This window comes from Chenopodium album, chromosome 27 (assembly GCF_948465745.1).
Source record: "Chenopodium album chromosome 27, dcCheAlbu1.1, whole genome shotgun sequence".
Lineage (NCBI taxonomy): Eukaryota > Viridiplantae > Streptophyta > Magnoliopsida > Caryophyllales > Amaranthaceae > Chenopodium > Chenopodium album.
Genome location: NC_137860.1, coordinates 18,883,200 through 18,908,104, shown reverse-complemented (window position 1 = coordinate 18,908,104; position 24,905 = coordinate 18,883,200). Strand labels below are relative to the sequence as shown.

Below are 24,905 nucleotides of genomic sequence, written 5' to 3'. Positions count from 1 at the left end.
ATTATATTGAAGATAAGAGATTTTATTGGACTTGTATACTTGTCTTTTGAGGGATTGTACCTCTCATCTCATTATATCCCTTGAAACATTTTTCAAAATGAAGATGTGTTGGTATTTTACTCAAACATTTTGAATAAAACCAACATGTGACATGAATTTCTAAAACTTGCCTTTTAGAACAATCTTAGCAAAATTGGAATATAGGTTTATGGATTATCTTTAAAACTTTTTGAGAACGTTTTTAACTTTATTTTTCAATCGAGGAGATTATATATAATAATAAAATTAGAACGACATGTTACTAATAAGTAAACGCAAAATTCAATTGTGTTTATTAAATTTAAAGTACCATAAGCGAATTAAATTGGTAACTTTAAAGCATTTATTCAATGTTAATTGATCCCAATTGAATTAAATGATTCCAAGATCCTTTATTCGTGCAATAATTGACCGGACTTTGGCCCTGCCATCAACCATTACATTTTCAAGGTGAGTAAACTCTTTACTGATTACAACTCTTTGTAATTCTTGGTTGAATAATTAACCATCACATGTTTAATTATTACCCTTAGCTTCAAGGTTCTAAGCTTTATCTTTAGGTAACCTTGTTGAGTATAACCAATTAAAAGTGTAGAATTTGTCCTACCCCCACTCCCCAATGAAAAGTATGATGCCCAGCTTTGGCATGACCCATCATAAATGTCAAAGGTTTCATCGGGTTTTTAATTGGAAAAACTGCCTCAATATTACTGGGATCTAGATTTATTATGTTGTGATTAAATAGTGAACTCTAGCGCATCATCACAAAACATCAATAAAATCTAACATGCATAAAATACTGAATGCATAAATAAGACATAGCATGGCCCCTAATCCTAAGAAAACTAATAAAGTAAATGGTCCCACTTGAATCATCATGGATCGCATCCACCTTGCTCCTTTGGGTCTTCACTTCATGGGCTTCTTGGATTATCTGCAGCCTGTAATTCTATTCTATTCTATCTACTACTTAAATAAAATGAAATAAAATTACAAAATACTTTATCGGTACGTAGACCGTACTAAGATTACAAAAATACATCACGATGCGCAGATCGTATTTAGCAATCTACTGGGCCATACTAGTCATTATATAGCAATAAACAACATCATATATTATAAAATTGCCACATAATAAATCACTCATCATGCTTTCCTAAACTATACGATCGAATGATCATAATTAAGGAAACATGGCATCTAAATATCTCATATTTTAATTAATGTAATTAGATAATATCATATATTATTCATGATCATCAATAAAATATCATATATTCTAAATTAGTCATGAGATAGAATCAAATCTTATTTTAATCTTAAAAGATAAATCATATTTATCCTCAAAGATTATCCTAAAAAAGTTAGGAAATTCTATCCTAATTACTAGCCAATCACAAAATTTTAAATCAATTATATCCAAAAATAATTATGGGATAATCACATTATTTAAATCAATTATTATCCTTTTGGAATATGCTCAGAATATCCTAAGAAATCTTATCCATAATTAACCACTTTAATTTAGGATAATTACCCATTTAACAACTTAAATATGGATAATATCAAATATAACAACTTTTGAATATTTGATTTTATCCTAAAAAAAAAGATTTTATCCAAATAAAACCAATTTTATCTTTTAAAATAAAAGATCATATTTTCAAAATATTTTAACTTATCCAAAATAAAACTGATTTTATCCCAAAAAAATTCATAATTATGTTGAAAAAATTTTTTAAAACTGTTTTTTTTTTTGAAAAACGTGAGCCACCAATGCCGGCCATCGTGGTTGGCTAGCCGAAGCTAGCCACGGTGGCTGGCTGCCATGACAGCAGCCACTGCCGCAAGGGCAGCAGCGTGGCAGCTGCTTCTGCCAGGGCTGCAGGCCACCGTGCGTGGCCAGCCAAAGCTAGCCACGGTGGCTGGCTGCGGTTAGCAGCCACTACCGTGCAAAAGAGGCAGCAACAGCAGCCCTAGTGTGGCTGTGACAGCAGCCGTGCAACTCTTGCACGTTGCTGTCCAGCCACCTTTCTGACCACTTGCCCTCCCTTCCTCCCTCTGGACTGTCCACCTGGTCGGCAGCCGCCGTGGCTGCGCCACCCAGCCGCGGTTGCCGGCCACAATTTTTTTTTTTTTTTTTGTGTTTTAATTTAATTAAAATAACACTTATCTTAATTAAATTAAATCAGTCCATAAAAGTAAAATTAAATCACATTTAACTTTAAAATTAGGGTTTATCATAAAATTAATCCCAATATAATTTTAACGTTTAAAATTAAATCTTTGATCATACATAAAACATTTTTATGCATAAATCAATCCAATTAAAAATATGAAACATAATACAAAATGAATTAAATCAAAATCAAGCATAAAAAATCATATTTTAAGGCTGGAAATTCGAAATTATTCGAAAATAGGGTTAAGGGGTTCGAAAATTTCGAACACTTTTGGGCTAAATTTCGGTCCTCTTCATGGCTATTTTGAGCATAATCAAATCGCATTTAATCTATTCCAAAAGTTTAATCCCATTAAATATAACAATTGAACCATAATTAAATATTCTCCCTCCTAATTGAATTAAAATTGTGGATTATCAAAGAATTATTGGCAATATGCGTAAATGCAATAGGCTAACTAATACCACTGTAGGAGTTTATAGGTACTACACAGCGGAAATAAACATGAATCATATTCATACAGTACCTAATCCAAGGATCTAATGCATAACACATAAAGAACAAATAATTGTACCTTTGAAGCGTGATTCCACGTGCGATCGAGCAAGAACAAGGGAGATAAAGAACCCCAAGCGTCATTTCTCTACTTGGTCCACGGGCACAAGTTAAGACCTACACTAATGCTAGTTAGCTGCAATTGAAACCTTCAATTGACCTTCTATGGAGAAGAGAGACATGCTAACCAAGAACCACCACGAACCACCACACGCGCCACCAAGGGGTGGCCGGGCCGTGAGTCCAAAAGGGGGAGGAGTGAGAGCCGTGAATGTGAGAGAGGATTAGGGTTTTGGGATTGGTTGCCTTGATGTCAAAATTCACAGTGTGTGAATTATGACTGGTTATTACAAACCCTAGGCATGGATCTTATTTATAGATCTCATCTATAAATAAGAGCCCATGTCAAAAGCCCAAAATCTAATTCCAATCTAACTATGCTAGCCCAATCCAATTCATGTTTAGTTGATTGCTCATGAGGCCCATTAATGGGCCTCTTACTTGCTTAACCCAATACCCTTGTGTGTGACCAATATAGGATCCATTTTAAAGGGCTTTGGACTATTTGACTAGCCCAAAGATCATCTCTCATAGTCTAGCAACAGAGGATGACGCCCCAATAGAATGAACTTATTATCTCCATAATAGTGATCCTTGATATATCTAGTAATTGCACTTATTGAAGACATAATTCCTTCAGGAAAGACCACACAAATGAAATTCAAATGAAAATTGGTTCCTCCTCTCTACACCATATTTGTTTGTTTGAAGGACTGTGCAATAAAACACATACAAAAGTGCTTACCCCAATTTTCCCGTATTCGCCAGACAGCAATTTGTCCGACTTTGCTGCCATCCCAATCTGCTGCATAGTCCACACTTTAATTCTAGGAAAAACACCCCACTGAATAGGATCCCTATCCAACCGATCCAAGTACAATATCTGCCAATATGTTGAAAACAAGCAATTACTAACAAAGTAACCACAAAGAAAAAACAAAACAAGCAATAATACACTGAAACACACATACTACAGCAAATATTGCACACCCGCCGCATCCATTGGCAAACCCATTAGCATGGAAACGTCAAGCAAAACTGTGTACGCTCTTCAGCAACCTCGACAGCACTAAAGAGCACCAGTCATACTCAACTGCCTCCATAGCACAACTTATTGCAGGTAGTAGGTCAGACGCAAGCCGGGGTGACTGAGTGGGACACAACACCATCTCTAGAGCAATTATCAAGAACAACGTCTTGAATTTATCTTCCTCTCCAGCATGGAAGTACCCCTCCAAGCGACTCATCATATCTGAACTTAATGGTATGCCTACAGACGTGTATACTTGACCAGACTGTCCCCCAGACTTGGACTGCCACGATTTACCATACTTTAAAATTATATTCTGAACCTTTACACGTTCATCATGGGTCATGGTTTTTGTACAAGGAACAATCCTAGAACCCATTGGTATCCCTCGTACCCACCTAACCTGATTCTTTGAAAACTTGAACTCTATACCGTTGGGACTTCTAAACATTTCACTAATTGGATCCATCCGTGTCATGACCCAGTATGCCAATTGTCTTGGTAAATGCATATCTAAAGCAAGATGTAAAAGACTACCAAATCCCATCTCACAAACCCAACGTCTTCTCCTATCATCAAATTTCTGACATATGCGCCCAAATGACTCGATGTGGCAACCCATGTTAGGAGGCTGCCAATGAAATCACATTAATGAAGTTAATGTTCCTCTCCTAGACCCACTGACCACTTAATCAAGAAGCAAACTTACCCGACTTGAAGCCTTTGTATGTTCAGCCATCACCTCCGCTCTACCTTTGACAGTCCCTCCATAACTTAATCTATCATCCTAATAACTCAAAAAAACAGTATACTTAAGTCATTCGTAAACATTAATCATGCAAAAACACAGTCAGAACAATCTTAGATTGAGTATTGTAGTACCTTAAACAATTCTGCATACAAATGCATGATCTTCTGCTCACATACCTTACGCTTCTTACTAAGCCCACACCCCTCTTCAACATCTTCAGCCACAGCCCCAACCTTCATCCCAAAACCCCTCACCATTGTACGTTTATTCTTACCATTCCCCACTGACATTTTGATAATCCTGTCCCAAAAACTATTATATCAAATTTGCTGCCACAAAACTCATTCTACCCACAAACAATTAATGACTGCATAATTCAACTCATTTAATTAACACAATATCACATAGATATAATGAGTAATGAGCACCAGTGAATGCATAATTCAACTCATTCCATCTAATGAACATTTCAATACAACATAAATCACCTCATTCAGTCAACTCAACAGTCCACCATAACACAATATAACATATACAGAAAGAATAATGAGCGCCAATGAATCAATAATTCACCTGATTTAACACAATATCACATAGATAGAACGAATAATCGTCACTAATATGAATGCACAATTCACCTCATTCAATCAAATCAAATGAACATCTCAGCAGCGTAATTCACCCCATTCACTGAACATCAACATTTGCATTATTTAACAGCAGCGTAATCGCAATAATTCCATTATTTAATTTCGGACAAATTAATACCTTTTGTAGCTTTGGTTCTGCATCTGCAACCCTAACAAATCCTAGAACTGAAACCCTAATTCTGTCAATTGAAACAGTCACCGAAAATCGACCCTCAACCCTACAACATTCAAGAAACATGAACCAAGCGTCCAGTACGAATTGAGAAACAAGCCAGTTCGAATTGAGAAAAAACAAAGAAGCCAGTTCGAATTGAAATCAGAAAATTGTAATAAAAAAATTGAAATAGAAATCAGTGAGAACCTGGATACAGTGTTTCCGCCCAAATTGGAGATTATCCTCTTCGTCTTCGACTTCGATTCGGCAGTTTCAGAAATTTTGAAATTCAGGTCGCCCATATTCGAACTTGCATTTTTACCCGTGAATTCGCCCATGGTCGAATTCAAATCTCCGTCGAAGAATTACGGGGTATGGCAGCAAGTATTACAGCTGGCAAACCAATCATAAACACGTAAGATTAATTGGGCCAGGTCAGTCGTCCAGCAAGTCGTCCAGCAAGTGACTTATAATGGCGAAATGTCGTTTGTACCCCCGTGAGAAACAACCCTTGTTTCTCACGATGAGAAACAGGGAATTCGCCAAAAACAAATCAAGACGAGCTCGGACATTAAAATAAATGTCCAAGGCTGCTTGGAGGACAATCAATGGTTAAAAAACAATAGCCCCCCTCAAAAAGGCCTTGGCATAATATGGATCAAATTTTACATTTGACCCAAATTAATTAATTTTTGCCCCTTAAATAAACCAATATAATACCTTAATTCATTCATAAGGCTACTCTTTAGAGGCAATAATGTCCTTATTATACCCAGTAATACATTCAAATTAAACACTTCTAACAAATTCTAAATTACAATAATTGAGGCAAAATTGATTTAAATGCGGCAAATTTAGGCAAATAATTGAAGCATGAAACAATAGTATAAATTCAAGCAAAGACCCGAAGAACAAAAAAATTATCAAAAACGAAGAACAAAAAAAACCCAATTGAAGAACTCGAAACCCTAAATAAGCGAATACCTCAAATTGACTATACATAATTCAATATTATAACCCAAATAACTGATTATAAACCAATCAATCAAAAGAAAATGCGAAAATCAAAAGCCACATTTCACTAAAAACTCCCAAATCATCAAACACTAAAACATAAAACCCAATAATTTCAAGATCAAATTCCCAATCCGATCAACATAACCAGCTCCAAATCTAATAAAAATAAAATTAACAAAATTTTGATTCAATTTGAAACAAATCAAACAATTCAATCAATTTTTCCTTTTTATAATTATGTACATTCTAATTCTTTATTAAAATTTTAAACTTCCTTTTTTTATTAATAATTTACTCCTTAACGCGTAGTATTTGTAGTTTTAGTCAACTATTTAATATAAAATTGGAAAAATGGCTAAAAAAGTCCCTCGAGTAGGACGAAGCGAAGTCCCTGCTAGGGTTTGTTCGTGCGTTCACTATTGGTTAGTTTCTTGCTTATTTTTGACAAATTCTCATAATTTTGTTATCGATTTTTGCTGCTTGTAACCATGGATGATAGTTTGGTGAAAGATTGGGAAAAATTAAAACTGACTGAAGATGAAGAAGTGGTTATTGAAGACGGAGGAGAGGAGGATGTTACTGGGATTCCAAACCCTAGAATTGCATTATCATTGGTAGGTAAATTACTTACCAAAAAGCCCTTTAATTTCGAAGCCATGATACGTGTGTTGCTAAATTAGTGGCGTCTGGATGACAAAGTTGTTATTCCCATGATAGAAACCAACCTATTTGTGTTCCAATTCTTTAATGAAGAGGATAAATCCAAAGTTCTTGAGGGGAGACCATGGGCTTTTGATAACCAAATTTTACTCCTCAAAGAAATTCAAGCAAACGAACAACCATTTGAAATTTTCTTTAGCTCTTCCCCTTTCTGGATCAGATTTATTGATGTGCCGTTCAGAAAGAGAAATCTTGAATTTGCTCGTGAGGCGGGTGACTGTATTGATGATTTTCTTGAGATGGACGATTCTTATCCTTTTGGATAGGAAGAGTTTATGAGGATTTAAGTGGTGGTAAATATTAAGAAACCGCTGCGACGAGGGATTAAAATTGGTGCTGGTGATGGTATTACAAAATGGATAGGGTTCAAGTACGAGAGGTTGGGTGACTTTTGCTACTTCTGTGGTAGACTTAGGCATGGTGATAGAGAATGCTCCGAGAAAGATGAACGGGTGAGTGAGTCTCCGTTAGTGTTTCAATATGGACCCTTCTTGGTTGCTTCTCCTCACCAACGTGCTAAGAGATCAGGTCGAGAAGGAAAAGGAGAAGGGTTGGATGGAAAAGTTAAATCAACGGGGTGGTACTAGGCGTATGGATTATAATAGTCCAGGCGCCATCCGTTTGGGACCTCTAGGGGCTGCCTGAAAATTGCTGTTTAATTCGCCAAATGTGAGTGCTACTCAAACTTTGCAGAACCGAACCACCAAATTAGTTGATGTGCATGATGAGAGTAGTAACAAATTGATCTTTAGACCAATGGGAATTATGGAGAGTATGAAAGCACCAAATGAGAGGGGGGGAGAAGAATATGGAGGTGTTGTGGGGGTGGGAATGTAGGAGGATATAATTCGAATATGGGGAGTGTTCATGAAGTTGGTGTTACTAAGAATGATAGTGGGGTAGTGATGCATGTGCATGAGTCAACTGAGATGATGGAGGTTGATGTGGGTATTTTGCAAGGAAATAAAGTAGTTAAAAATAAAAAATAAAAAAAAAAGAGCTGGAGAGGAGGTCTTCGATGTAGAAGGAGAAATAATAAAGTAGGGGAGTGACAAGAAGCAGTAACTTATGTCTCAAATTCGGGATGTATTACTACACACATCTCAAATAGAGGAACTCGATGAACCCCAGGTCCTCGAACAACAATGAAACTTTTGAATTGGAACGTCAACGGAATCGGCAATCCGTGGACAATCAAGGCTCTCTAAGACCTTTGTTGGAGAGAGAGGCCAAAGATAGTCTTCATCATGGAACTAAGATTGATGATAAAAGACTTGAAAGGGAAAAAAACAAGTGTGGCTTTGTTAATGGAGTTTGTCTTAGTAGCAATGGTAGATCGAGGGGCATGGGGATGTGGTGGAAGGATGTTAATGTTTCTGTAGTATCTTTCTCTAGATATCATTTTGCTATTGATGTAAATGAAAATGTTGGTGATGCTATATGGAGAGCCATAGGTATTTACGATTGGGTAGAGCTTGCAAACAAACATACCGTGCTTTATGTTTGGTGATGTTAATGAGATAGCTTGGACTTCTGAGAAAGAAAGGGGGGTCTTAAGGAGTGATAGACTGATGGAAGCGTTTTGTGACTCTATGGACTCGTGTGCTCTTAGGGATCTTGGTTTTAAAGGATCTCCTTTTACATGGGAAAGAGGGAAGACAATTGAGACCTATGTTCGCGAGAGATTGGACCAATATCTAGCTGATGATAAGTGGTGTTACTCATTTTCAGATGCCGAGGTACGAAATTTACCTATTTTGGACTCTGATCAGGCTCCAATTATTTTATCTAACAAAAAAGAGGTAGGCAAATGAGTGGGGGTAGTTCCTTTAAATTTGAAGCTTTTTGGTTATCCTCTGATGATTGTGGCCGTGTGATTGAAGATGGGTGGAAGAAGGGTTATGAGTTAAATATTGATAAAAAAAAATAGCTTTGTGTTGTGAGAAATTGGGGTCATGGGCATCACGTACCTTTGGGGCTCTTCAAAAAAAAATCAAAGAAGCAAAAAAGAAGATTAGTGCTCTAAAGGGTGGGGTTATGGATATGGTACAAAATTGGAGCAGTGTAACATTCTTTTTCTTGAGTTGGAGGCTTTCCAAAGGAATGAGGAATCATATTGGTTTGCTAGAGAGAGAGTGAACGAGCTTAGGGATGTTGACAAAAATACCAAAAAATTTCACCAAAAAGCGAGTCAAAGAAAGAGTTAAAATAGAATCGAAGGTCTCAAAGGGGATAATGGTGAATGGTTTGATCAAAGGGTTGATATGGAGAGACTCATCACGGCCTATTTTACTAATCTGTTTGCTACTAGTTCACCTACGGACTACTAGGATGCTCTTGAGGGGATTGATCGGGTTGTATCGGATGATATGAATAACTCCCTTGATTGTGAGCCTACAGATGAGGAAAAAAAACAGCCCTTTTCAGATGCATCAGAATAAGGCCCCGGGCCCTGATGGCATGCATGCACTAAATTTTGGCATGTTGTCGGTCCTGATATTATTGCTTTTGTGAAAAAAAATGTTGGATATGGGTGGCTAATCTGGCGTCGGTTAATGAGATGTGCATTGTTCTAATTCCGAAATGTAAGGACCCTACCCTTATTTTGGAATTTAGACCTATTAGTTGCTGTAATGTTATATATAAATTTGTTTCGAAGACAGTAGATAATAAGTTGAAGATATTTCTTGGGACAATGATTTCTCAAAACCAAAGTGCTTTTGTCCTCAAACGTCGTATTACTGATAATGCTTTGGTTGCTTTTGAGATTTTCCATTCTATGAATAGAGGGGGGTGAAGGGAAAGAAGGTAATATTGCATTGAAGTTGGATATAAGCAAGACCTATGATCAGGTGGAGTGGATTTTCTTGGTGAAAGTTATGGAGAAGATGGGGTTCTTGAGAACCTGGATTGGGAGAATTATGAGTTATCTTGAAAAGTGTGTCTTTTGCTTTCAAGACAAATGGAGAGATTTTGGGGGCGGTTACCCCATCGCGTGGTCTTCAACAAGGTGACCTAATATCTCCATACTTGTTTCTTCTCTGTGCCGATGCATTTTCTACCTTGATTAGTAAGGCTGCCAGGGATAAACTTATTCATGGGGTGAGTGTCTGTAGAGGAGCTCCTCTGGTTTCACACCCATTCTTTGTCGATGACAGTATTCTTTTTGCTAGAGAAAATAATCAAGAATGCTCTGTGATTGCTAATATTATTAGCGTGTTTGAGAGAGCATCGGGTCAAAAATGTCAACTTAAATAAAACTGAAGTCGCTTTTAGCAAAAAAAAAAGTGTGTAACAGCCGACGGGAAGAAATTATTGAAACTTTGGGTGTTCGTGAAGTTGAGAGGCATGAGAAGTACCTTGACCTTCTGACTATTATTGGTAGATCTAAGAAATCTATATTTTCAAGGTTAAAGGAGTGTATTTGGATGAGATTACAAGGTTGGCATGAGAAACTACTTTCGAAACCGGGAAAAGAAGTACTTATCAAATCTGTCGTGCAAGCTATTCCTACATATGTGACGAGTATCTTTCGCCTCCCGGATGGTCTTATTGATAATATGCATTCATTGTTGGCTCGTTTTTGGTGGGGATCTATTGACTCATCGAGAAAATTGCATTGGCAACGGTGGGAGCTTCTTTGTAAACCGAAGAGAGAAGGAGGGATGGGGTTTCGGGATTTACGTTGCTTTAACACAGCTTTATTGGATGTTGGTGGCTTCATCACTTCCAAGGTACTATCCTTCACTCTATTTTAAAGGCCAAATACTTTAAGCATGGTGATGTTTTGGATGCTTGTCGGGGTTATGACCCGAGCTTCACTTGGAGGAGTATTTGGGGGGGGCGAAATCTTTCTTGTTGGATGGTCTAAAATGAAGAGTTGGTAATGGTAGTGCAATAAAGGTGTGGGAATGTGTGTGGCTACCTAGTAATTCGTCGGTGTTGGTGCCTTCACCTTTACCATGTAGCGACATGAGCCTTAGAGTGTGTGATTTAATAGATTTTGATTCAATGTCATGGAATATCGGGGTTGTGCAGGATAAATTTTCGACTACTAATCAAGCCTTAATTTTATCCATACCACTCTCAATTCGGCAAACTAGTGACATGATGTATTGTTGGTCTTCGAAGTCGGGTGAATATAGTGTAAGGTCAGGCTATTGGCTTAGCAAAAGATGTCCGAACAATAGTAGTACTCAGTAGGGTAATGAGACTTGGAAGATCATTTGGGACCTTAAGGTCTTCCCCTAAGCTTTGTCCTTTCTTATGGTGGGCATGTAAGGGCTTCTTGGGGGTCCGAGAGCGTTTGCACTATCGCCACTTGATTCCTGATATGGTGTGTACTATATGTGGAAGCGTGGTTGAATCAATTTTTCACACTTTATTTGAGTGCAAGGCTGCCAAGAAAATTTGGAAGGTGAGTGAATTTGCTACTCTTGTTTCTCAAATTCCTTTTCATGACTTTACTACTTGTTTCTTATGGTTTGCTTCGAAACTATTAGGTAAGGAATTGTTATCTGTTGGTGCATTGATGTGGGTTGCGTGGTGGTGTCAAAACAAGACTATTATTTATAATGATTCGTCTTGCCCTGTCATGGTTGCAGCGAGAATGATGAATTATGTTTCTGATTATGGAGAGTATGCTAGTAGGGTGTTCAAGCCCCCTGCAATGCTCACTGATGCTGTGTCTTCGTGGAAGTGCCTAGGGGCTGGTTGGGTTAAAATTATTGTGATACTCACATTGGCCAAGCTACAGGGCTAGGGGTCTTGATTAGAGACGAATGTGGTAAGGTGGTAGTTGCTGCAGTTCGAAGGGAGCATGCGGGATGGACTCCTTCTCTGGCCGAGGATGCTACTTGCAGATATGGGCTATTGTTGGCGTGCATGTTAAAGTACATCAGAGTGATTATTGAGAGCGATGCCCAGCTTGTTGTGTGTGGTCTCAAGTAGATCGAGAATGCAGGGGTTTGATCCCTTTAGTTTGTTGTTGGATGATGTTTTGTCTGTTGCTAGTTCTTTTTCTAATTTGTCGTTTTCTCATACTAAAAAGGCGGGTAATACTTTGGCTCATCTTGTTGCGAGGTGGGATACCAAAGATTGTAATGAATACGTTTGTTTAGGTCCGTTACCTCAAAGTCCTCTAACTTTGGCGGAACTTGACCTCGTTTAATTATGCCCAAACCGTTTGTTTCAAAAAAAAATGGAAAAAAAATAATCCCACCTTTGCATTATCTGACAATAATAATTCCACCTTTTGTTGTTGGTGACTGATTTTTGTAGGTTATATGACACGTGTTAGATTTTAATAGGCTCATTTTATTATTTTAAAAATAAAAATTAAAAAAAAACAAAAAAAAAAAAAAAAAAAAAACTAAAATACATAAAAGAAAAAAAACCCAGCCACCACCCACCAACTCCCCCACAAGCAACCGTAAAACGCTAACCCTTACCCAGCTACCACCAAATACCAGCCGGTCGTCCACCTTAACGTCCGAAAAGCATTGGTCGGCACCTACCCACCCACTAAGGGCCTGTTCTCTTACGTTGAAATTCAGTTCAGTTCAGTTCAGCTCAGTTCAGTTCAGTTCAGTTCAGCTCAGCTCAATTCAGTTCAGTTCAGTTCAGCTCCTAATTTCCTTCTCTTATAAAATATTCATTTCAGTTCAGTTCAGTTCAGCTGAGTTCAGTTCAGTTCAGCTGAGTTCAGTCAATGAGAACAGGCCCTAAGTGATGTGTTTTTAGGGTGTTACTTTAAGGGGGGTTTCTGAGATAGTGATATAGGGAATTGGGGACTTTCGTGGCTGAGATGGGGAATTTAGGGGTAGTTAGGGAGGTTGAGTGGGATTGTCAGTGGTTTTTCGGCGGTTATAGAGGTTTATCAAGGCTGGGATGGGAGTTTTCGTTGGTTTTTTCGGTGGTTATTGGAGTTTATTGGGGTTGGGATGGAGGTTTTTGGCGGTATTCGACAATTATACGGGTTTTTCGACGTTCGGGTAGTGTTTTTAGGATGGTGGTTATGGTAGTTTTGGGGGTTAAATTTGGGTCAAGGGTGATTTCGGGGGTGGCTTTTGGTATTGGGAGGTTCCAATCGGCGTTTCCAGGGGTTAAGGGTGGTGTCTGACTGTTTTTAGGTGGGCCTAGGGTATTGGGTAGGGTTTCACGGTGGCTGATGGGTTTTTTTGTTTGTATTATTTTTACCTTTTTTTTTTTTGTTAACTTCTGACCAATCATTAAGCGACATATAGCTATTAAAATATATATAAATATATATATATATATATATATATATATATATATATATATATATATATATATATATATATATATATATATATATATATATATATATTAACCTGTTTGATAGGTTGTATGTAAAAAGAATCATTTAAAGAAGATGATATACAAAGGTGAGATTATTGCCTCGTAATAATCAAAAGATGGGATTGTTATTGTCAGACCACGCAAGGTGGAATTATTTATTTCCATTTTCCCTATGAAATTCGTGAAATATTTTGTCAATTTACTACATTTGTTTCATATTATTAATTTGTAACTTTCATTTTCTCATCCAACCTAAAACCCTCTTTCACTTTCTCTATCCTTCATTAATGGCGTTACTGATTTCTCCTCCGACACCCTTCACTTTGCCACGGATTTTCTCCGATTTTAATCTCAATTCCATAGTTATACCACCTTCTTCTGATCTTCAAATCTCCATTTCTCCTAATTTGCTCAGGCGGTTGAAGATTTTGTCAATTTGCAATTTTTGCCAAAGAAGGATTAATGGGTGGTGGAGTGTGTACGTATTTTGGTGGTTTAAGGGATTGGGGGAGGGGCAGCGCCGAAGCTGGTGTCGGCTCGGGGGAGTGGCAATGGGCGCAACCATTTGGGGCGGGTGGGGTACCTAGGATGGGCGGTGGAAGAAGGTGGCCGGAAATCCAGGGTGATGGAGAGGTTGTCGTGGGTTGGAGCTGGTTTTTGATTTTTGGTTTTGATTTTTATTTTAGTTTTTTTTTCCAACTAGTTACGCGGTGAAACGTGTTACTAAAAAAAAAAGTTGTATAACAAGTTACTAGTCACTTGAGACTGTTTAAAGCGAATGACCCTCTAAAATTCGGATTATTTACAAATAATCCAAAGTTAGGATTATTTTGAACGAACGGGCAAATTTTGAGATTCTTTAAACAATTTTTCCCTATAAAAATTGAAATTGAGGAATTGGGTAGTTTATTTAAAATGAGAGAATTATTAAAGAAAAAGCTCGAACACACCTAAAATAGATATACTTTTATTTTTTGCTTTGTTTTTATTTTTTTACTCTATATAAGTAATAATTTTATAATTCTGTTTTTTTTTTTTTTAAAAAAAAAAAAAAAACAAATATCATAAGTAAATTGTACCATTAGATGGTGTGCATGTAATGGTATTATAAATCCTTCTAATGATACATATATTATTCTAGTCGTAAAAATAAATCTATAAATGGTGTATCTGAACAAGCGATGCTTGAACCTAAGATCTTCTTTCAGCGACATCAAGTTGCTCACCAGGCCACTTTAGCCAACCCGTTTTGGTTAGATGTCTCTTTCTTAGTGTGCCTTTCCATTCCTTTCACAAAATGCTTTTATTCTATCAAGACCTTCTTCAAGAACTGATGGGTCAAGTGCAAAAGTTATTCGAAGCCAATTTTCCATTCCAACAGTAGAACCTATTCATAAACATTACAATTGATCATCAGAAATCTCTTAGCTCATGCTTATTAAACAAAATTGTTTGCCTAAAAGAAGAACCAAAATAGAAAAGCAATTTCTTATAATTTATTAAATTTTGTTAAAAATTCCATGACTTTGAACTAATATTGAAGTGTCTTAAGTATGGAGCAGAGAGATTATTTTGCACAATGTAATGACTTTTAGTTTTAGACATAAATGATTAAGATAATGAATAAATAATACGTCACAACTTATAAAAATTAGACAATTACTATGAAAGAGGAAGAGAATTTATATCTAAAGCTTGACCATATCATACCAGGCAAAATGATCACTTTCTCCTGTTTAGCAAGCTTTAAGCAAAAATCAGCGTCATCTTGTATGCCATCAAGCATAAACACATTTAACTTGACCTGCAATTGAAAATGTGGTTTTTGGTTAATCATGAACTAAAAGTTACGAGAAAACATACACGAAAAATATGATTTACTAACCATTATGAACATGGATCCTTCCGGCTTACTCGGACATGTAATGCAAGGGATCTCCTTGAGCTTTTCATAGATAATATCTGCATCTTGTCGAAGCACATCAATACATTTTGAAAAGAACTCTTGTTTTGTATTTTGAAGGATTTGAGGAACTGCCGCCTGATCAAATCACCATCCTTGTTATGCTCAAGTGACAATAGTCATTTATAAAATTTCTGACTAGTGGTATAGTATTTGAACAATTGAATATCAAAACAGACAATTCAAAGGTTATTTATTTATGTGATGATTATCTGGTTTGTTCCGAGTAGGGTTGAACATGGTCTGGTTTGGTGCGGTTTGAGTCTAAACCAAACCAAACCGCAAAATACGGTTTGGTTATTTTCCAAACCAAACCAAACCAAACCAAACCATATTAGTATTGAAACCAAACCAAACCAAACTGTAATAATGCGGTTTGGTTTGCGGTTTATGATGAGATGACATTTTTTCCTAAAAAATTGTCAAATGTTAATAAATTTATAATAAAGTTTAAATAATTAGCTCAAAGGGATTAAATTTTACTACAAAGTTTAATAAAAATAACAACCAACTAATTAAGTGCTAAGTGCTAACACAATAAGAGCAATATGATCAGTTATATTACCTATTGAATTTTAAGTATTGATATTTGAGAATGAATATAGAGTATAGTAGTATACTGACCGTATAGTCTTTTAATGATTTTCCATTTTTTTTTTTGAATTTTAACTGTGTACAGCCCTGGTTACGAGTAGAATCCAGACTTTTGTACACTAAGCAAAAAGCTAGTAAATTGATGAAAGATACAACGGATATGATCCATATGAATTAGAAATTAACTTCAGCTCACAGATATCATTAGGAATACAGTGTGTGTAACATCTGTTTTTTGTACTACAAAGAGGCTGATATGTTTGATTTCATAGATATGGACACATGGTGGATTATAAATATTCGGATTTTATATACGCAAGAACTTGGTTAACTCAACTAATCATTTATTCAAGTCATACCATATCTCAAGAAACTAGCCAATTCCCTTACACTCAAGTCCAAAGAAACATACAAGTATATAGGAAACTAATCAAATAACAAATTTTCACATTTCTTTTAATCGATTTGTGATTAGCCTGCAAGGATAGTGATGTAGAAAGGTATCAAACTCTACCCGAGGTGCTATGGTAATACCTAACTAGTGTTTCGATGATCTATTTAACTGAATCGAATGAGATCTATTAAGTTCTGAACTTTCATAGCTATAGAAAATGCTAATGAATCATGAAAAGAAATATATTCATATTGCTTTCAAAAAAAGAAATATATTCATATTCATAACAGGGGAAAAAAATTATAGGAGGGGCAAACCTGAATGAATGTAGCAGGTTCAGGACTTATGCTGATAAAGTCTCTAACACGCTTCATAAACTGACAAGAAGAAATCAAAGAAAAGGAAAGAGTAAAAATGATTAGAAGACATAAGGTACAATAATTCATCCATATCTAGAAGCTCCAACAATTTGCCATGATTACTTCATGAACATGTTGTACAGATTGAAAATCATAGACCAAGTACTTTTGTTTTGCATAAAACTCTACACTGGTGTGTGCTTTAAACCTCTGTCATGTAATTTGCAGGCTTCTGAAAGATATAATACTACAAGAGAGTAGAAGATTTAAATCAAATTTGCCAATTTATAATGAAGAAAAAGGGCTGCAGCGAACAAGATATAAGAGGAAACAACCTGAGATTTTTGTAGGAAGCTACTAGGATCATTTGTGACAAGCCAACCAAGTCTCCAGCCAGGAACAAGCCACCTCTTAGAGAGAGATCCCACTGTAAGCACAGGCACAATGGACGCAAATTCTCCCATCCGAACAAAGGGATTGTTACCAAAAGTGATGTGTTCATACACTTCGTCTGCAATCACAAGTAACCCAAGCTTTCTTGCAGTTTCTGCTACCTGAAACAAAAAACAAGAAATTCAGTGATGCATTATGGACTTCAGACTTCTGTTGGTAAAGTAACGTGCTACTATGCTGCTATACCTCAATTGATTTTTGTATAGAGATATCGAAAAAATAAAGTAACCTCTTAAGCTCTCCAAATTTCTGATGATCTATAAGTTATCATATATCACTTAAGTCATAGTAGGCAGTAGCACAAGAAAGCAATCAGTTTTGATGAAAAGTGCACACCTTTTGCAAATGTTGGCGAGTGTAGACACTTCCACTAGGATTTCCAGGATTAATTACGACAATAGCAACAGTATTGCTATCTGCTAGAGCTTCAACTGAGTCGATGTCAACTTCCCATCCTCTTTCTGGGAGAAGATCATATTGCTGGACTTTAAGGCCTGTATATGCAGCAGCCGCATCATACATTGCGAAAGTTGGCCTGGGTAGTAGGATGTTGGAACCAGGAGTAGCAAGAGAAGTTATTGCAAGTTGAATTGCGTGTTTGCAACCACAAGTTAGGTGGATGTCATCTGCTGAAAGTTTGTAAGGAAGATCCTTTGAAATGTAGTCTGCTAATGCCCTGCAATAAAATGACTGATGATTTATATATGGACAATTTTACAAATATTCTAGATTTTGTAGCCGTAAGCCACCATAATCTATTGAGAAGACCACAAATTCTATAAAAATACTCCATAGTAGTAAATTAGAAAATTTTGTAATATTTTAAAATCAATAAGTTGCTCATATCCCCACTTCTCGTTATATGATTTTTTATAATGAAATTACATGAATTATATATACATAATACCATAGCCGTAAAATTTACATTTTTTTATAATTTAAATTTGTTGATGAAAATAATAGCAAATAATAGAATACTTTAGATTAAAATAAATACAATAAAAAAAGCAAAAAAAAAAATACTTTATATAAAAATAAAACAAATAATTTTATAATTAAAAATATATATAGTAGTCAATTGCAATTAAATTTACACTTTACATTTTTACCAACAAAATTAAATTAAGTTGTGCTTTGATATACGTATATAGAATAAAATACAATATAAAGTATTAAGATGTGTATTAAGTTGGGTCTTGAAAGACTCCGTTCAAAACTTTGTTAAGACTTTGCTTCATAAATACATAAATTTTGTGAAGTCTTGTATTAAGACAATTTAAAAGTGATTTGATGATGTCATGTATAGTCTTAAATCCAAAAGTAATGGTCCCCACAAAACCTCTCACTTTCTTCTCTTTCCTCAAAATTATACCCCACTACCTACTATATTATTTTAATAAATTCTATTAACTATTTAAAACTCCGTGAAATGTAAAAAATCTATGCTAATATATTAAAAGGCGTTTATTAAAACATCCATGTGCCACGTAGATCCTTTTATAATACGTCACGTCACTTCACAAATACTTCATGATGCCACATCATCTCTTTATGCCACATCATCACCCAAGCAATCCACAATTTTACTTCAATTCATACTTGTATATAAAAATATAATGTTAAGGGGATTGAACCCCCACCCACTTATAACAAAGGTGGCTTATAAACCATCTTAGCACATTATCAAGCGTGTTATAAATATTAAAAAAAATATATACATAAGTGTAAACCACATGATTTAATTATTAAATATAACACATTCAATCTAATATATATATATATATATATATATATATATATATATATATATATATATATATATATATATATATATATATATATATGGGAATTTTTTCCCGAGTTTTTAGAGAGCCACGTACGATTTAATTTTCTTAGCGCGCCATGTAGGATTATAAAGTTTAGTTGTAGCCAATTAAATAAGAGATTATTAATTTATTTTACAGTTAAATAATTTAAATGTCACGTAAGCAAAATTGACAAATGATATTTTTAAGTTTAAATTAATTAAATATAAAATATTATCTTTTGATATTAAGAATTTATCTAAATATGCAACAAATTTTAGCACATAAATACAAAAAAATATATTTTAGAAAATTCAAACAAACCGTGCATCGCACGGGCTTCATCTAGTAATATTGATTTCATATTTCAAAATCCTTAAAAAAATGCCTCAATTGCACGATTATAAAAGTAGCAACCCGGGCTACTCACTATCTATACTAATATATTAAAAGGCGTTCCTAAGAACGTCCACGTGTCACGTAAACCCTCCTCACTATGCCACGTTACCTACTCGATCAACTATTCATTACGCCACGTGGCTCTCCTTCCATTTGTTTTTCATTCCATGTCATGCACTCATAATAATAATAATAAGTATAATAATAATAATAATAATAATAATAATAATAATAATAATAATAATAATAATAATAATAATAATAATAATAATAATAATTCTCCATAAGAATTGAACCCACAACCTCTAATTTTAAAAATAAGTATCTTACCACCAAGTTATGTGATTTTTTATGTAATCTTTTGGATACAAAATATTATTATGTAGCAAATGACAATATGAACAACAAATTTAATTGCAAGAAAATTAAATCATACATTACAACGTATATTAATGTTCAATTTCATGTAATAATCCGGGGCATCGCCCGGGCCCAAAAACTAGTTATATATTAAAAAGCGTTTATAAAACAGAACATGTTCCACGTGTCACAATTTTTTTGCATCTAAAAAATGCTTATAACAAGACTTAAAATCAAGTCCAACAAGTCTTAAGTTACAAATCTTACCATCTTAGCCATTTATTAATTGTGTTTTTTTTTTCCAACAAATTTATAGTTAACTTATATAAGTTAACTGATGTTTTATTATACTATTTGTTTTCATTATGTAATAATTGAGTTTAGCAACTAAAAATGTTTATAGCAAAACTTAAACTCGAAACTAACAAGTACAAACTAGCAACCCAGGGCATCCCTCGGGCCACACACTAGTTTTATTTATTTAAATACGGAGGGAGTATTTACTTAGACAGGCTAATAAGTTTAGTATTAGTAGTGATAGTGGACTAGTGGGCTATAATAACAGGCACTATCAACAACTGGCCCAAGTAATTTTTAATTTTTTTTGGTAGTGAAAGCTAAGGGTTTGTTTGGCATCATTTTTTGTTTTCAGTTTTCTGTTTTTTTGAAAATTAAAAACCAAAAACAGGAAACAAGAAAAAAGGTGTTTTCACTTTTTTGTTGTTAGTTTTCAAAATTATCATAATTTTAATTAGTCTAAATAATTTTTTATTCATTATGTGACATATATAGTATACTTTTTAAAAACAAAAAACTAAAAAACAGAAAACTACAACAATGCCAAAAAAACCCTAACTTGTTTCAATTTTGGATTCTTTCAAGTTTAAAATGCCGTAATTTTTTTTCCCCCAACGTTTTTCATTTGCATTTTGCATTCACATTTCCATCAAAATTAGGAATGGCAACGGATTGGATTCGGGTCGGATGTAGCTAAATCTGAATTTGATCCGTTTAGTAAACGGACTTGTAATCAGATCTGAATCCGAGTCCAAATCCGAACAATCCGAGTCCGAATCCGATCCGACTCATGATTTCCGGATCCGAATCCGGTCCCTTTATATGGACCTCCGAAATAATCCGAATTTTTTTTTCGTTTTTTTTTGTGATGTCATATATACCTATGATTGCTTGTATTGTCATACCAAGTAAAGTATAAACATTATATATTTAAATTATAAACTAAGTTACATAACAAATTTTGCTACAAAAAAAGCAAACAATTGTCCCAAGTTATAAAACATATGCTCATACTCTCGGATTCGGACTCGAATCAGACTCTGTCGGACTTTGCTTAGGATCCAAGTCCGACCCGCCTCCTTTTCGGATTCGGATCTAATTTATCGAATTCGGATTCGGGCTAATTTTAAACGAATTCGGATCGGATTTTTTTTTCTTCAGATCGGATCGAATCGGATTTGAATCGAACTCGGATTAATTTGCCATCCCTAATCAAAATTGGTATTAGAGTCAATGATGTTGTAAGGCCTAAAATAATGCAAATAAAGTATGTTGGAGAGTTAAATTTAGTGAGAATTTGATAGTGTACTACTCCCTCCGTCTCTTATTGATAGTCCCTTATGCCTTACTTTAAGTCTTAAAATGATAATACTATTTGCTTTTTCCAACTACTATAAATACTAATTTTTTACCAAAATTCTTTCCAATTTGCAATAATATTTGTGCAAATTTAACTTTCCTATGTAAATTTTACATTTCCATGTACTTTTATTACTTTATCTCTCTATTTTTATGCATACCCTATGTAAATTTACCTTTTCAGTGTATTTTAACTACTTATTAGTTTCTAAAAACCAGCTTCCCTTGTGGACTAGTGGTAAGAGAATGAAACCTCTAAGATTAAGTCCATGGATCAAGCATTGGTATCATCCTCTCGTTCTCTATCTCTTCTCTAAACAATAGTTAAGTTTCTTAATTCCCGTGAAATTTCACCATAAAGGACTATCAATAAGGGGCAGATGAGGAAGTACAATATTATGGCATGGTACGAGGGAGTAGTCACTAACCTTTTAACCTACTAAGAAAGTAATATTACTCTCTTGTAAATACTCAATAATCTCTCTTTCTCTTTTTTTTTTTTTTTTTTTTTTTTAATTTTGTCCTATTGTAAATAATTGATTCAAATTGGTAAAACTTTGATTATATATAAATATACATTAATCTATAAGAGATAATATAGTTAAGTGGAGTGTTGTTAGATTTGGCTTATTGTATATTTTATTAATATCAAGATTTATAATCTTTACGCTTATAAAAATAGAGTTATATACGTTTATGATGTGTCTTGGAGAGTGTTAAAAGTTAAATTGGACAAAAAATAAATAGAGACAAAGAAAGTAAATATAGAGTCAATCACTTTTGTATACACCGGTTTTTCAGTAATTTACTGTAAATCGAGTTCACTTTTGTCAAATTTAGTGTCACTTTTGTCAAATTTAGTATCACTTTTGTCAAATTTATCAATGAAGCATAAATAACTCTTATATATTTACATATGTCAGAGTAACTTTTGTGTGTTTTAGTGTAACTTTTGCACCTTTTATTGTCACTTTATAACGTAACGGATGTTCAGTAATTTACTGAACATCCGTTTTATTTAAAAGTTTGTGATATAGAGTACTCCCTCCGTTTTTGAATACTTGATTCATTTCTCTTGGACACATATGCCGATACTAATCTTTGATCAATAATATCTTTAATTATCAATAATTATAAATTCTAACAATTAAAAATTAATAATCTATTTATTGAGACAATTCCAACAAGTACCCACAAAACGGAGGGAGTATCACAAAAGTGTCATTTTCTTCATCCCCTCTATCCATCGACCGACAAATCAACTCTATAATTCTATTAGAAAATATTCTTTCTTCAAGAGCATAATAACAAACAAAAAGAGTGCAACAGCAGACAATTAAACAAAAAGAGTGCAGCAGCAGACAATTAAACAAAAATCAACATTCTTATCTTTTTCACAAAAAATAAATAAAAAAATTTAAGTAAATTTAAAGAATAAACAAGATGATAAGGGTAGTGTAAATCATACTTTCTAGCAGGCGGGAGGCCGTAGGTGGCGGCGTAGCAATTAGAGGTGGCGGAGCGTAGAGTAGCAACAACAGCGTCCTCAGCGGCGGCGGCGGTGCGAAAGCATTGAAATGGCGAGGGATCACCGTGACCCATAGGAACTAGTGATCGCTCATCATTAGGATCAATATTTTTAAATAACAATCCTAAAGCTATTCTCACTGTTAATGGTTTCTTCTTATCTCCTGACTCTACTTCTTCATGTTTCTCCTCCTTGTTGAATCTCCATAACATGCTTCCATTGTTTTCCATCTTGAGCTTTATCTCCTAATTATTGACTTCTCTCTCTATTGTACTAATCTCTAAACGAATCTCAAGAGTGTATATATATTCTATGTTTATGACAAGGGAGTAGGTATTACAAGTGTTTTAAATGACCATTAACGTGCCGTTTTCTCCCACCTTTAATACTACCTCTCTTAAGTCTTAACTTTTAGCATGACCGTCCCAATTATTATAAAGGTCATGTGCAATTGAGATAAAAATAGGCCTTCTTTTATATAATAATCTCACACTATCTAATAAGTGTTCCGCTTTGATTCTCACGGAGGTTTAAAACAAAGAAATAAATGTTTTAAATTACTATTTTAAGTGAAATATAAAATTTTAAATTACTATGTTAAGTGAAATATATATATATATATATATATATATATATATATATATATATATATATATATAGGGTCGAGATCCGGTGAGAACCACCCTTTATGTGAGAACCCACATCTTATGTGAGAACAAATCTCAGCCGCTAGATTAGATGAAATCCAACTGCTGAGATTATAAGCATGCCTACAAGCTAACTTTCAGCATCTAATTTATCTCTCCCCTCTATTATGTCTGCAATTCAAAGCTCATCAATGGCGATTTACTTATCAATGGCGATTCACTGAGTATGCTCTTCTTTCGGCAAATTTCAGCGGTTTCTTTCTGCAATTTTCAACGGTTTCTTTTTGCAAATTTCAACGGTCGCAATTTCATCCACCATTGAGGTTTGTTCGTAATTTTAATTTTGAATTGCATGTTAATCTGAATATTCAATATATTTTGATTTTACATCTCTGAAAAATTTGGAATTGCATGTTAATTTTTGAATTGAATTACATGTTAATTTTCGAATTACATTAATCGAATTGAATGTTTAATTGCATCAATTATTTGATTGAATTGAATCAATTATTTAGGTTTGATTAATTTGATAGAGATTTTAATAATATCAGATTAAACTTTATAGTGATTGAATCAATTATTTATGTTCTTATTTTCAATCAAATTCAAAATGAGCAAATAAATTAAAATGAGCAAACCTAAATATGTATAATAGAACAAAGTGGATATGAAATGAGCAAAGTGGATATGGAATGAGCAAAGTCATATAAAAATGAGCAAATTGAACTTTGTTGTTATTATGTTCTTATTTTCAATCAAATTCAAAATGAGCAAATAAATTAAAATGAGCAAACCTAAATATGTATAATAGAACATTTAAAATGAGGTAACTACAATTAAAATGAGCAAATATTAATGACATTCATAAGTAATTCAAGGATCTATAAGTTTTTCAAATATTAGCTTGTAAAAACACTAAGTATACAGAATTGTGTATGTATGTGTGTGTGTGTGTGAGAGAGAGAGTGTGTGTGTGTGTGTGTGAGTGAGTGTAACAGTGTGTCTGTGTGTGAGTGTGAGTGTGAGTGTGAGTGTAAGTGTGATTGAGTGTAAGAGTTTATATATGTGGGCATTGAATTGCATGTTCATTTGACAAATGAGCAAACCTATCCCCCCCCTGCCCCCTCCTCTTTCTGCTTGCAATTCTGATTTCAGAAACTGATTTCAGTTATAATTATAGATTATGAAATTATTGAGTGTGTGTGTGTGTGTGTGTGTGTGTGTGTGTTTGTGTGTGTGTAAGTGTGTATCTATGTCTGTGTGTGTG

At 34.5% G+C, this 24,905-nt stretch overlaps 1 protein-coding gene and 1 non-coding gene across 2 annotated transcripts; both read right to left on the bottom strand.

Annotated features, from left to right (window-relative positions):
- Window positions 1-6,000: 6,000 nt before the first annotated feature.
- Window positions 6,001-6,136, bottom strand: LOC145621782 (small nucleolar RNA U19). Its single transcript, XR_014108579.1, has one exon. It is a non-coding gene; the product is annotated as a small nucleolar RNA U19 (small nucleolar RNA).
- An 8,481-nt stretch (window positions 6,137-14,617) lies between these two features.
- Window positions 14,618-23,345, bottom strand: LOC145620333 (tyrosine aminotransferase-like). The gene is made up of 7 exons (XM_081674988.1): window positions 22,932-23,345; window positions 17,580-17,919; window positions 17,126-17,344; window positions 16,749-16,808; window positions 15,366-15,521; window positions 15,191-15,284; window positions 14,618-14,867 (listed from the first exon to the last, which is right to left on the bottom strand). Exons 1-7 carry the CDS (start codon window positions 23,219-23,221, stop codon window positions 14,749-14,751), a joined length of 1,278 nt encoding a protein of 425 aa, XP_081531114.1. The 5' UTR covers window positions 23,222-23,345; the 3' UTR covers window positions 14,618-14,748.
- Window positions 23,346-24,905: the final 1,560 nt, after the last annotated feature.

Coding starts and splice junctions, on each gene's coding strand:
- LOC145620333 (XM_081674988.1), bottom strand. CDS start 23,221: ATGGAAAACAATGGAAGCATGTTATGGAGATTCAACAAGGAGGAGAAA. Junction 17,345..17,579: donor CTCGCCAACATTTGCAAAAG/GTGTGCACTTTT, acceptor TTTTTGTTTCAG/GTAGCAGAAACTGCAAGAAA. Junction 14,868..15,190: donor GAAAGTGATCATTTTGCCTG/GTATGATATGGT, acceptor GTTTATGAATAG/GTTCTACTGTTGGAATGGAA.